Source organism: Girardinichthys multiradiatus, chromosome 1 (genome assembly GCF_021462225.1).
Source record: "Girardinichthys multiradiatus isolate DD_20200921_A chromosome 1, DD_fGirMul_XY1, whole genome shotgun sequence".
Classification (NCBI taxonomy): domain Eukaryota; kingdom Metazoa; phylum Chordata; class Actinopteri; order Cyprinodontiformes; family Goodeidae; genus Girardinichthys; species Girardinichthys multiradiatus.
Window position 1 is genome coordinate 35,698,780 of NC_061794.1, and position 14,951 is coordinate 35,713,730.

At 41.6% G+C, this 14,951-nt stretch overlaps 1 protein-coding gene across 2 annotated transcripts in view; it reads right to left on the reverse strand.

Moving 5' to 3' along the window:
* The window catches only part of scube3 (signal peptide, CUB domain, EGF-like 3), a 172,145-nt gene that overhangs the window by 47,933 nt on the left and 109,261 nt on the right, over positions 1–14,951 (reverse strand). For both annotated transcript variants that reach the window (XM_047351044.1, XM_047351127.1), the window contains exons 5-6: positions 11,835–11,972; positions 9,512–9,628 (exon numbers count right to left, since the gene is read on the reverse strand). In XM_047351044.1, the coding sequence (XP_047207000.1) occupies positions 9,512–9,628; positions 11,835–11,972 (255 nt within the window). The remainder of the gene's footprint in view (positions 1–9,511; positions 9,629–11,834; positions 11,973–14,951) is intronic.

The window sequence follows — 14,951 nt, forward strand, 5'->3', positions numbered from 1 at the left end:
ACTGCTGCCTGCGGTGTTCCCCGGTCTTCATGATGCTGTTTGTTCAGTGATGTTGTCATGGAGTGACATTTTGGACTTTGCGGGTTCTTGTGATGGTTTATTTTGTAATTTAGATTCTCCTTATGGCTCTTTGTTTATTTCTTAGGTTATTGTTTCTATGTTCCCCTCTAGTTTCTCTGTTTACTTCAGTTCATAGTTATTCTAGTTCTTTATTTATTTATTTATTCTCTTGCGTAGTTTGTGTTTTCTGTTGTTTGTTTAGTCCTTTCACCCATCCTCAGCCTTTGTATTTGTTTCACCTGTTCCTTGTCACACCTGTTCCCTGTTTCTTTGATTACCTGCCTTTTGTTTCCCTCTCTGTGCTCTGTGTATATTAGTTGTTCTGTGTGCTTAGTTCCTTGCTGGTTTCTTCTGTTACTACCCCGTTCCCTACCACGTCTATGCTTTGTTTATGCTTCGCTTTGTATTACTATGCTTCGACTATGCTACATTTTGTCTATGCTATACCTTGCCATGAGTACCTGCCGGTTTGCGCAAGTTTTTGATCTTGTCTTTGTTTCATCCCTGCAGTGTTTTTGTTAAGTTTTTGGACTTTGTGAATAAACACGGAAGTTACTAAGATGCGCTTACCGAGCTCTTGTCTGCACTTTGGTCCAACCCAAGATCCTCCCCCGACATTAGGAACCAGCCAGATGGACCACGCGGACAAAGGTGTGATTACTCTGTGGGAGTACCTGAGACGTGAAGCGGAGAAGAGCTCTCGTCAGGCTGCGGAGAGGAGTAAGCAGCGGTCACCGTTCTGGGGTTCCAGGCTAGCCATTCCCCTTCCAGGTACCGGTCCGCTGCGCCACAGACCCTCTCCTCATCCCCGGAGTAAGTCACCGGCTCCAGTCTGCTTTTCCTCCCTGTTTTTGGAGCCAGAGTTGCCTGCAGCACACTCCTCCAGTTCGGAGCCTGCCCCGTCTCGTCGGAGATGTCGCCGACGTCGCAAGCAGTCGGCAGCAGCAACGCCTGAGCTCATCACGTCCGCAGCTGCAGCAGCAGCAACGCCTGAGCTCATCATGTCCGCAGCAGCAGCAGTAGTAGCGCCTGAGCTCGTCATGCCCTCGACAGCCTCGTCTCAGCTCACGTCTGCAGCAGCTCCAGCCGAGCTGCCCCCATCGTCACCTGCCGCTGCAGGGTTTCCGGCTGGGTTTTCGTCCTGCCCTGGACGACGTCATCGTCGGTGGGCAGTCGCCACCGAGAAGGTACGGGTGGGCGCCTCTAACCTTTCCATGGAGGGTCCATCCACCATGACCTCCTCGCGGCTGTCTTCCCCGGAGTTTGTGGGCGGTCACTCAGTGCCCTCTGCAGTTCTCCAGCCACCGGTGCAGCCTCCAGCCCCTAGTTGGATTGAAGCCGGGCTGGAGGGTTTGAAGAGGAAACTGATGAGAAATCGTTGTTGTAAATTCGTGCTCCATCTAATGGATCACCCAGAGGATCTGGATCTAGTGCACTCTTTACTTCAGGATGAGTTTCTTGCTGTGTGATGGCTAGACGCTCCAGCTCCACTCTCCGCTGGAGGTCCCTTCGACCCTCTTCTCGTGGCCATTAAGGCAGCCAAGCCTCTGGACTCACAGCATTTAGCCAAGCCGCTGGACTCACAGCATGCTGCCAAGCCGCTGGACTCACAGCATGCAGCCAAGCCGCTGGACTCACAGCATGCAGCCAAGCCGCTGGACTCACAACATGCAGCCAAGCCGCTGGACTCACAGCATGCAGCCAAGCCGCTGGACTCACAGCATGCAGCCAAGCCTACAGAGCCTCAGCCGGCCGCCACCGGGTCTACAGAGCCTCAGCCGGCTGCCGCCGGGTCTACAGAGCCTCAGCCGGCCGCCGCCGGGTCTACAGAGCCTCGTCACGACACGGAGGAGCCTGTGGTCAGGCTGTCTTCACGACCTGGTCCAGAGCACCTGCTCAGTTTCCTCTGGGGGGCGCTACTGGAAATACTGACTGACTATGTTCCAGGCACCCTTGACTCTTTGCCTGACACACTGCAGCCTGACCCTTTGCCTGACGCACCAGAGCCTGACTCTTTGCCCGACGCACCAGAGCCTGACTCTTTGCCTGACACACCAGAGCCTGACTCTTTGCCTGACGCACCAGAGCCTGACCTTTTGCCTGACGCACCAAAGCCTGACTCTTTGCCCGACGCACCAGAGCCTGACTCTTTGCCCGACGCACCAGAGCCTGACTCTTTGCCCGACGCACCAGAGCCTGACTCTTTGCCTGACACACCAGAGCCTGACTCTTTGCCTGACGCACCAGAGCCTGACTCTTTGCCTGACGCACCAGAGCCTGACTCTTTGCCTGACGCACCAGAGCCTGACTCTTTGCCTGACGCAACAGAGCCTGACACTTTGCCTGTCGCACCACAGCTCCACTCTTTGCCTGACGCACCACAGCTCGACTCTTTGCCTGACGCACCACAGCTCAATTATGTGACGACTGGCTAAATGCCTGATTCCTCGCTTCGTGGGTTTGCCTGGCATCTCCGCTGCCGGACTCCAGGCAGTCTGCATCCTCGCCGCAGACCTCCGAGGAGCCTGCATCCTCGCCGCAGACCTCCAAAACATCGGCTCCTTCATCGCTGGCGTCGCCGCCGGCCTCCTAGACGCCTGCATCGACCACTTTGCTGGCTACTTCATTGCTGCTGACCTCTGGATCACCAGCTCCTTCGTCGCTGGCTTTGTCGTCGCAGGCCTCCGGATCATCAGCTACTTCGCCGTTGGCTTCGTCGTCGCAGGCCCCCTGATCATCGGCCTCCTGGATTTTTGTTCTCGCCTCTTTAGATTATGGACTCTGTTTTGTTTATTGGGAGTTACTTTTGTTTTGGACTCTGGCCCACCTCCCAAGGCCTCCCTCCGCCCACCCTGGGTGGGTTGTTTTGCTTTTAACTTTTGTTAGTTCCCAGAGGTCGTCTGGAATCCGACCTTGAGTGGGTGATTATGTCATGGAGTGACATTTTGGACTTTGTGGGTTCTTGTGATGATTTATTTTGTAATTTAGATTCTCCTTATGGCTCTTTGTTTATTTCTTAGGTTATTGTTTCTATGTTCCCCTCTAGTTTTTTGTTTACTTTAGTTCATAGTTATTCTAGTTCTTTATTTCCTCCTCTGATTTATTCTCTTGCTTAGTTTGTGTTTTCTGTTGTTTGTTTAGTCCTTTCACCCATCCTCAGCCTTTGTATTTGTTTCACCTGTTCCTTGTCACACCTGTTCCCTGTTTCTTTGATTACCTGCCTTTTGTTTCCCTCTCTGTGCTCTGTGTATATTAGTTGTTCTGTGTGCTTAGTTCCTTGCTGGTTTCTTCTGTTACTACCCCGTTCCCTCCCACGTCTATGCTTTGTTTATGCTTCGCTTTGTATTACTATGCTTCGACTATGCTACGTTTTGTCTATGCTATGCCTTGCCATGAGTACCTGCAGGTTTGCGCAAGTTTTTGATCTTGTCTTTGTTTCATCCCTGCAGAGTTTTTGTTAAGTTTTTGGACTTTGTGAATAAACACGGATGTTACTAAGATGCGCTTACCGAGCTCTTGTCTGCACTTTGGTCCGACCCAAGATCCTCCCCCGACAGATGTTCTCTAACAAACCTCTGAGGACCTCACAGAAAAGTTGTATTTATACTGAGACTGAAACACACTCAGGTGGACTCTGTTTACTAATTACATGACTTCTGAAGGCAGGTGGTTGCACTGGACTATATTTAGAGGCATCAGAATATAGGGTGCTGAATATTTATGCATGCCACACTTTTCAGATTAAGAAAAAACATTATTAAAACTACAAATCCTTTTAGTTCCACATCGCAATTATACAATACTTCCAGTTGGTTTTTAACATAAAATTCAAATAAAATACAATGAAGAAGTTATAGCCTAAAAAATGTAAAACCTTTAAAGTGTGGCACAGTGTAGGGCTGCATGATATGAGGAAAACATGCCATATGCAATAACATTGATGAGCGAAAACAATATGACATTTGATTAAAAAAACAAATTAAAACAGTGTTAATGTCTTTCTGTTTTGAGTTCATAGCAAATATTGAGCCAAATAATGAGAGTCGATCCAGTTATTGGAAAAAAAATTTAAAAAATCTTTTTTTCCATGAAAATTATTTTCTTCATGAAAAAGTTGCTTCTGGCTGTTTTGATATTGAAACAACATATTTGTAGCTTTTTAATGAATTGAGCCCCTACCAGATCTTTTCTTTAGAAACATATTTATGTTGCACTGACCCTGAGTCCATGAGGGCAACATTTTCTGCAGTCCAAGCAATCATTTGTGATATGCATATTGCATACAAAGATATTGCCAAAAGTTAGAAATATCCCATCCAGCAGGGACGCTGAAAAACTAGTCCATGCATTTGCTACTTCAAGGCTGGACTATTGTAATTTTTTACTATAAAGATATCCACAAAATTCAGTTAAAAGCCTTCACCTGATCCAAAATGCTGCGGCAAGAGTTCTGATGAAAATTAAAAAGAGAGATCATATTTCTCCTCTTTTAGCTAACTGTTAAATCCAGAATAGAATTTAAATGTATCCTCCTCACATATAAAGCCCTTAATGATCTAGCTCCATCATACATCAGAGATCTGATTGTTCCATATGTTCCTAACAGAGCACTTAGTTCTCAGACTGCAGGTTTACTGGTGGTTCCTAGAGTCTCTAGAAGTAGAATGGGAGGCAGATCCTTCAGTAACCAGGCTCCTCTCCTGTGGAACCAGCTCCCAGTTTTAGTCCGTGAGGCAGAGACCCTGTCTACTTTTAAGGCTAGGCTTAAAATTTTCATATTTCATAAAGCTTAAAGTTAGAGTGCCTTAGGTATCCTGAGCTACCTTTGTAGTTTTGCTGCTGGAGGACAAAATGACCGCTTTCACCCTCTTCGCTACATTCTCATACTACTCTCCAATGTTGCATTATTTGCTGTTATTTCAGCTTTTAACTTTATGTTCTCTCTCTTTTCTCTTCCTAGAAGCTACACCTGGCCTGACTCTGTATCTACCTGTGACACCTCCCTAGAGGGGGGCATCGTCCAAGCCTCTGCTGCCAATAACCTAATGCTCACCTTCTACCGATGATCCACTTGGCCCTGTCTTTCAGTGTTTAATCCTGTTTTTCTCCTAGACATAGCTACTGAGTGAGCTTTTACTGTGACTAAGATTATGTGCTCTCTTTTATACTCTAGACTGGCTCAGAGTTCATCTGTCTTTCTTTCCTGAGCAACATCCATTAACATTTTACTTTTCCTTCCTATAGAAAGTACTCCTGAATAACTGAATCTGACTGCACTGTTTGATAGTTAGGATTTATTGGAATGTATGTAACTGACTTGAAATCTTTATGATTCAATTGAATTGACTTTGTGAAGTGCCTTGAGACAACATGTGTTGTGAATTGGCGCTATATAAATAAAACTGAATTGAATTGAATATTGGGATAATAATACATTTGTGATATATATCATGAAGCTGTAGCACGGTTTTTTACCTGGTTTGCAAATTTAGTCTCTAAATTTTCACAATGCACTTTCATTTATTTTTTTATTTTTTATTTGAAAAAGTTTCTTAAAAATACAGTTTTTACCACTCAAACCAAAATGTTTGTCAAAATGTCATCATGACATCAATAGGTGACACTTCTCAGGTGAATCTGATGCTGAAATAAAGTAGGTGACACCAAAATGATGCATAGATAAGACAACATTCCCTGTCCCAGCATGCAGGATCCAGAAACAGTTTTGCGGACAGGATACAGAGCAACACAAATAGGAATACAGACAACACAAACGCATGTAACCTACAAGTTTATGTAAGCGCTATGCATGTATGTCCATATTCGTCTGCCTGTTTTTTATTGTTTTCATTTCTAAAATGCATCTGTCATTCTCTTTCTGTGTGCTTTGCATGGTGTGGCCGACTGTTCAGTTGAACTCCTGAGCCGATCTGCATCTGCCTGCTATTTGTGAGTGTTTATGATTTGCTGTGCTAACAACATAAATGCTTCCACATGATGGCTTCTCATGTCTGATATCTGAACTTGCCTGATACACACACCACGAGAAAAACTGTGAAAAATCGAACTTCAAAGAGTCCATGTTAGTGCATGTTTTGTCTGATAGATGACAGTCTACGTGTTGCATCCATGCAAGCCTTCTAGTTGCAGTATGCGTGGCACCAACAGAAGTGAAACAGGCAGGTTGAAAAATGGGTATTCAAACTGAGTGACATGTGGTGCATTAAAGTGGTGGTGCAATAAAGAAAATGCATGAACAATCCTTGTTTGAGGAGAATCACAACAAAACAAACGATTGAAAATGTGACAGAATACATATAAAATCCCTTGAAAGATGGACTGATGAAGAAGTTGCAGCATACTGAAAAATCCACCAGCTGAATGATAAAAATCCTGAGAATGCAACTCAAAAAATGCCCTGAGAGATTAGTGGCTAGATGCACTGGCTTACGATAAAATATTACAAAAAATGTTTCTAAAGTATGGTCCATAATGACCTGTATAAAGTTTTCATTTTGGCATTTCTAACTATGAACTTAATTCAGAATTAAAATTAGATTTCAACATTAAATATAAAGTTATCTCTTACCTTTTATTTTTCTCAGTTGGATGACTTATTGAATTAAAGCTTGCATGCCAAACTGAAATATGTATATCCACTACAATTTTGACTTTGAAATGTTTTGGTATGTGGTGAATTTCAAGTCAACGTTTTTAAAACTGGAAATCCTATGAAGGTTTTATACAAGAGTTTGTTTTATTGAGCCTTTATTAAGTAATACAGAGTGTAAGAAATGGAGTCCCCACGAGTCAGCTGCGGAGAATGGCTCCCTCACCACTGCAACCCCAGACTCTGTGGGGGGAAATCGGAAATTTTAACTGGCTGACTGCTTCCTAATCTGCCACAATAAACATGCATTGGCTCTGCCTTAAAAAACGGCTGGCAAAGACGTAAACATTTGATTGAGGTCAACTTTGTGGTATCATCCTGGCCTACAGGGATACAGCAATAATGACAGGTTGGCTGACCAGACCTTGACATGGGTCTCGCTCTCATCAGGGCTGCGGTTGCGTGAGGGATCCAGAAACACTACAGGCACTACTTAAACTATGCTCTCAAACTTAACAGCCACCAAAACCGAGCACCAGCGTCACCAGGCTTTGCTGCAAATGCACCTTTAAAAATCCATCCTGAGTTCATCTTGATTAAAAAAGCTATTTTTCTACTTATTCAGTCTCTGATTTTAAAGTGCAGACACAGACTGCATTACCTAAAATAACTCAGCACTTTGATTAAATACAGTGCACTGAAACGTTTGCATACCCACTGAATCTTTTTCACATTGTCTTGTGTTACAACCACGGACTTATTTGTGTTTTATTTGGTTTTTAAGTTAAACCATGTTGCATTATTGTCAAGTAAATGGAAAAGGAGACATGGTTTGAAAAGTGTTGTGTGCAGAACACTGTAGTCTTTCCCTCTCCATTGTTTTGAGCATTTTGCTAATGTATTCAGAGCAACATCCTGATGGCTGCCTCCATTATGGCAAGGCAAGTTTTTTTTTTTTTTTCTTTTTTCTTTTTAGCATTTAACAGCCAGGGATGCTCTTTAAACAAAATATTCATATATCCATTCTACCTGGTAAACAATTTAAAAAATTTACTTTTTGGATATCCCCCAATGGAATTCTTCTAATCCACCAAGAACATTTCAGCTATCTCAAATGTTGTAATTCCTAGGACAACTGCACTTATTCATAAATGCAGTCTTTCTGCTTGGAAGAGACATTGTGGATAGCTGATATTGAATTCCTATAAAGGAAAGCTCTCATTTCAGATTTCTATAATTTAGATGGGAATTGAAGCTAGGTATGTTTTTAGATTAAACATTAAAATGTTTCTCTGCTCATAGTACAGCTTCTTGTGATAGCAACCAGTATGAGCAGCTGCCGTGACTGCATGACACTGTCATGTTGGTTTAGTCTGCTTTCACTTTGAAAATGAACCAAACCAAATAAAGGTGTGAATTTTTTAACATTCCTATAGCAAATCATATTGAGTCCCCGGGACTATCCTGGTGTGAAGACACTCTGAGCTTTCAGTGAGCCATTATAACACTTGCATCTGCTTGTTTAGGGTCATTGTCCTGCCCCAGTCATTTGCAACCTCTAACCGGTTTTCTTCTCTTATTGTCCTATAATTATCTCCATCTTTCAATCAACTATTACCAGTTTTCCTGTTCTTAGTAAAGAAAAGCATCCCCGCATCATTATGTTCCTGCCTCCATGTTTCACGGTGGGGATGGTGTGTTTAAAGTAATATGCAGTGTTTGTTTTCCTCCACACATGGTATTTTCCATCTAGATTAAAAAGATCAATGTTAGTCTCATCTGGCTTCTGCATCTTTGTTGTGTCCCTTACACGGCTTGTGGCAAACTGCAGAAGGGACCTTTATCAGCTCTCATTTGACAATAGCTGTATTTTTGCCAAGGTTTAAGTGGGTGGACCAGGGTTAAGTGAGATGTTGAAAGCTTGAAAAATTTTTTATAAAATAACCCTCCTTTAACTTCTCTACAACTTTATCCCTTTTCTTTCTAGGGTGACTTCTGAAGGCAGTTGGTTCGTAAAATAATTTGAAAACTTCATATGATTTTATTTCCACTTTTGTTCCACATGTGTGCAGTACCATGTGTTGGTCTATCACATGATGTTCATTAAAATAAATTGGCCAAATGTGGAAAGGTTGAAGGTGTTTGAAGACTTGCAAGGCCCTGAAGATAAAACCAAAGGCTACATTGTTCCTGTATTAGCACCAGGTTTATTTCTAATCCTCCATCACTGTATGTGAAACATCACCAGTCTTCTGCATAGCTAAACACGTCCATCAAGCGCATTAAACTCACTCTTCTGCACAAAGCCTGTCTGGTTAAAAAGTGCCCTTAAGAATGGCTCAATATGTACAAGTGGCCGATAGATTTTCCCTCAACTTAAGTAAACTGAGGCAAACACGGATACATGCCAGCAAAAGGTTAGATCAGGTGTGTGAGTTAATCCCAGATAGAAAGCAGTGGAGGAAATGACCCACTGGTTGACAGAGGGTGTGTTTCTGACATGACTGTGAAAAACAGAGAGAAAAAGATAGTGTCCAGCAAAAAGTCAGAGGAAGACAGGCAAAAGCGGATGCAGCAGTGGGGAGGTTACATTGAAGAAGCAGTAGAAAAAGAGCACAGTCAATCGTAGCCCTTTGACCTTGCATGTCACAGATCATTAGAAAAGGCTCAGCAATATCTGTAACAAAGCCTGTTTCTCAGCTTGCATTTATCACGTAAAACTCCTTTTAAATGTTAATTAAATATGCTCTTGGAAGTGCAGAGCTCGCTGTGTTGTAATTTACTCATTTAACAAACATTATTTCCTGCCATTTGTGGTTGTTTTTGGATGAGATGACTCACCTACACAAGTCTTTCCATCGCTGTGGAGGACAAACTTCATGTGGCAGGAACATTTGGGGCCATGGTCCGTCTCCTCGCAGATGTGCTGGCAGCCTCCATTGCCGTAGTTGCACGTCACTATCAAAGGAGGCAAGGGTAAACACGAGCTAATTAAAGAGGAGCGCACACACAAGTTTTTCTTGAATTTTTAACAGTTAGCGAGGAGGTGTCAGGAAGTGGAGAGTTAGTAAATAATACGCAACTCTTTCACTGGGCCATATGCTCTATCACGTAAACACTGAACTTAGGTTGCACCCAGTTATTCCCATAGCATCAAATCCACATGTCAAATACATGACATGCTCACAAATCTAGAAGTGCTGAATGTCGCCTGAGTTACTACTAATGCAGAACCTAAACATCAGCCCCATTTCATTACAGCAATGCTAACAAATATGTCAACATTTTCTTTGCTTAGTAAAGCTTTTCTGTGATAAACAAGACAAAATCTGTGCAGGATGTTTAATTCCTCATGCTAACTACACTACGGCAGTTAAAGATGAGTAAAAATCCCTAAAACGAACATATATATATTAGAAGGAAAAAAAGGAAAAATTCTGTCTTTAATTTGAGTACATTTTATCACTGGGGAAATCTCTTATAGTACAAATTCATTGTTTGATGTCAATTCTGTACAGCCTTCTGAAATAGAACATGTATTTCATACAAAGAGAGGAATATTTTACAATTCTTCTTCTCTCTAAATGATCCACAGTCCTCTGTTTTCTGTACACACATTTTTACCAGTATTGAGACACCATCTGGATTCTAAACTTTCACTGCCAAAGTTTCAAGAGAAAATGTATCCCCAAATCATTTATACATATTTTTTATAGTCTTGAGCAGTTTTTCATCTATCTAGATATTAATATTACAGCCAGTAATAGTAAATAAAACATCAAAAATACATTGATAAACTCCACAGCTCTGTGTCTGTCTAATCATCATGCCCTCCTAAGAGTTGCTATGAATAATTTAAAAAGAGAATTATTTGCTTTGAACCAGACCAAACTATTTATGACGCCATTACTGGATATAAACAGCAAGCTTTCATTCTTAACAGAGATGCTTATCTTCACATGTTAGCAGTGTCAGATTGCTAGTAAGACACCAAAACTAATTCACCTCAGTCAATTTTAGGGTTTAAATGCATAAATGATCTGGTCTTTAACAGGCTGTAAAATGATGTAAATCTAACCTAAAGTGGGCAAAACTACACACCGCAGATTCTACCACTTCATTATTTATGAAAGATAGATGATGCCAAAATGGGTAAGTTTGTGAAGACTGAGCTACACCCCTAAAGCTATGACTAAATATACAAAATCTGAATTTAAGCAGAATATTTAACTAGAAATGGGTTAAAGCAGCCATGTTGTTCAGCTAGTATCGCCAAAACTCACAGAGTAACACTTTATATAAACAGGGAATTAGTTGAAGCAAAGGACGAAAATATTTAATTTACTATAATTATATGGAATAATTGGCTCTTATTTTAGCACTCATCACAATTGATTTTCTAAGGTTACCTCATTTGAGCCTAAGATTATTTTAGGATTAGGAGCACAATCTGACAAACTCAATTAATTTTGCAGCAATAAAATGCTTTTCTCTTCATTTCCAGCATTTCATGGATTATTTTAGAAACAAATAGTAGGAAGAGTTCAATTTCTAATGCAACTTTGCATGCTACTGTGAAGGACATTTGTGTAGCAGAGCGTAGCTTAACCTTTCGAACAAACTTGCGATGACAGAGTGAAAAAGAGCATGATTGAGCAGAGGCTTCCGTCGTCACCCTGTCTGCACTCTCCCATCCCAACACCTTTTGGCTTTTTCCTGAGCGGTCACTGAAAAACTATGGAATAACACTTCTCCAATCCTTATCCAAACACAGACAAATCCCCCCCACCCTAACATACCCCCAGCTTTGACAGGATGATCTCTGCTGCACAGCAACAGGACTTGTACACTGTCCATCCGAGCAGTCCCCTTCGACTAACCTCCACACTTGCTCCAGTCGTGTAAATGATCCCTTCTTATTTGAAAAACATTTTTTTCTTTTTGTTCCGCTTACGAGAATTGTTGAGAAGATTAGTCAGAGCTCGGTAATGCCACATAAAGATCAACTGCAAACATTTTTGGAAGAGGTTTGTGCCGTGAGTGCGATTATCCATCACCGGCCTGTTTCCAAGCCCCAACTACCTTCTTCCTGAGAAGCCTAAAAAGCAGACCTGCTGACGTTTGTGCATGTTTGCATGAAACCCCTGGGGTTGGGATGACTTACGTTTGCAGTCCTTCATGTTACGGGTGAGCTGGAATCCAGGTCGGCACTCACAGGAGATGCCACCCTTTTGCGCTTCCCTGCAGATGTGCGCGCAGCCGTGATTCTTGTCCATGCAAGTGGGCCCCTCCTTTGTGCCTTCTGGTTGGAGAAAAGAGTGGGACATATGAAGAAAGCTTATCTCTCAACTGTCATGAAGACACTGTTAGACACTTAGACATTGTTTTCAAAGCTATGGTGTGTTCAGTAAGAGTTTGATTTACATTAAATATCACAGAGATGGTAAGTGGACTGAAATGTTCACGCATTCTGACCCAAGAAGCCTCGTACGCCTGCTGACTGCTGGTGACTGATATGCTCAGTATCCTTTAACAAAGAGTCAAGTTCTTGTTGGAGCATGCTTATACTTTCCAGGCTATAAAAAGAAGGGCTGCCAAGAGAAAAGGATAAAATTCCCAGCAGGAGCTGATCCCATTGACCTGTAATTTTATTTGTAGTAATCCCCCATAAAGAAAAGAAACGTGAAACATACAAAAAAAAAACTCTCCCAGCAGAGATTGAGATCAAACATTTTTTTGTGAAATAAGGTTGTCAGTGCACACTTTTATGACTCATAAATGATGACATACGTTTGCGAGTATTTGATTAAACCATTCCAACACCTTTCAGAAAGAAGAATGTAGAGTCATTATTTCATTGCAGTGTACCTGAAGCGATCCAAGGCCCCCTGTAAATTACATAGCACTCTTTGCAACCATTGCTACCCCTTTTAACCATCTGTATAAAATCCTTAAAATAAGGATGGTGACTCGCTGACAGCATGGTGTCACTAAAGGCCCAAAATCTGTGCAGCCTTCTAACAGTGACCTTTAGGGATTTTTTAACCTCTCACCATCTTCCCAACCTCTTACCAACTTTCTAGACCTTTGTCCAGCCTTATTTGGTGCAGTTTCAGTTTATGTTAATTTTTTTAATATTGCTCGGACTATAGATGTTGGTAAGTTCAAGTGAGGAACTAATTTATTTTGGCATATTCATACTAATGAAGACCAACTTAAATGGCATGTTCTCTTGTAAGAGGCACACAGAAATTGGAAATCGGTCACATTTTTTACCCAAGGAAACCGAGAATTCATGGATTACTAATTAAAGATTCCTAGACATTGATGATGTTAAAAAAGTAAGTGTATGTTACCAGAAGGCTTTATTTACATATGTTTTATAGAAACTTTTGAGAAAACCAGATTAATATTTAAAACGTCCCTGTATTTCAAATAGATCTTGAAGCAGTCCACTCTTAATAATGTTCAAAAGAACTGGAAGAGAATTCCCACAGATTTTCTGACTTTCTTTTTAAATGGTCATCCCTTGTTATATGCCAAACTCACCTGGAGCAAACTCCAAATATTTGCATCCGTGATGGTAGGACAGCTATAGATTGAGTCTAATTGGTTTTTGAATTGAGACTTGATACCACTCTTTGTTGCTGTTCTTCAACAGTGAGATTTTTTTTAACCTCCTTTAACATCTTGCTAAGTGTGTGGTTATAAGGGTCCTTGTCCAGCATATTTAGCTCCATTCATCCTATCAACTCTTACCAGTTCTCCTGCCTGACAGACGGAAAGGATCCCCATGGCATTATGCCGCAACTACCGTGTTTTACTGTGGGAAGATGGCCTATGCAGGGTTATGTGCAGTGTTAGTTTTCCATCTAGGCCAAACAGTTCACTTTTGGTCTCATCTGACCAGAGCACCTTCTTCCACTTAATGTTGTTTCCCCTACATGTCTGAGGCAAACTGCAAACTGAATAATTTTATGGATTGCCATCAAAAGTGGCTTTCTTCTGGCAGCTTTTTCATAACAGACAGATTTGTGGATCGCATAACTAATAGTTATCCTGTAAACACATTTTTCTATCTGAGCTGTTGATCTCTGCAAAAACTCCAGGGTCACTATGGTCCTCTTGGATGCTTCTTTGATTAATGTGATCCTTGTCTGGACTGTCAGTTCAGGTGCACAGCAATGTCCTGGCAGAGTTGTATGTTTGCAATTCTCTTTCAATATTCTGATGATGGACTAAACAATGCTCTGTGAGATGTTTAAAGCTTGGGGTGCTGTTTTAAAACTCAACCCTGTTTTAAACTTGTCCACAACTACCTTTTTAGATTGTCTCTTCCAACTATGCCTTACTTTATGCATAGCTCTAACCCTATCACAAAATTCCTAATACAATGTATGGAAGTTTATGGTTGAAACTGACAAAATGTGGAAAAGGTTAAAGAGGTGTGAATAATTTTGCACTGCAAGTCCACTCATGCTGATGGCATGAATATTGAGTTGGTTTACTTCAGGTGATGCCAAGCTAAACAAGAATCCTGACCTTCTGACCAAGGTGCTGTCCATCTCTTTAAGTCTGTCAACAAGCATGAGAAGGTTATGCAATCCTCTCATACTTTCCTGTCACAGCTGTTTACATCCTTGACAAGAAGCTAAGCCATCAGAAATTAAGACCTAACAGAAAAGGCTATGCTAAACAGAATGTGGATCAACATATCTGATGCTGTAAGTCGATTTTGACAGTGAGTTGCAGGGATGCCTTAATTAAATGTGGAGTTTCGTGTTTCTTTTCTCAGTTTCTATCTGCACCAGTGTTTTTTGTTAACGATGGCAAAATGATTTCACTGAAGCCCCTTTTTTTCATGACGATACCGAGACGATGACAAGATGGCTCTTGGGTGACTAAAATATGACAAGACGTGTGTGAGTTTTTGTTGACGAAATGAGTCTTATTTAAAATATGATCCATCTGAAAGAAAATCAGAATACTCTGATTGCAATCTGCCATAAAACTAAGAAGAAGAAAATCTGAATGTATTGTAGAGGGCAATGGTGGTAAATGTGGCCACGAACTATGTGGGAAAATATCACAAATCTTAAGCAGCACCTAAAGACTCACCATGCTGATATTATTTCAAAGGTGAGTTACAATAAGTCCTGTTTACATATTATATGCTGTACATCCAATGTTACACGATAATCGGCTGGTGATCCATTCCTGCATAAAAGCTCCTAGGCAAATGGGCTGGTAACTTCAGGTTAAAATTAGATTGGCTGCGCTC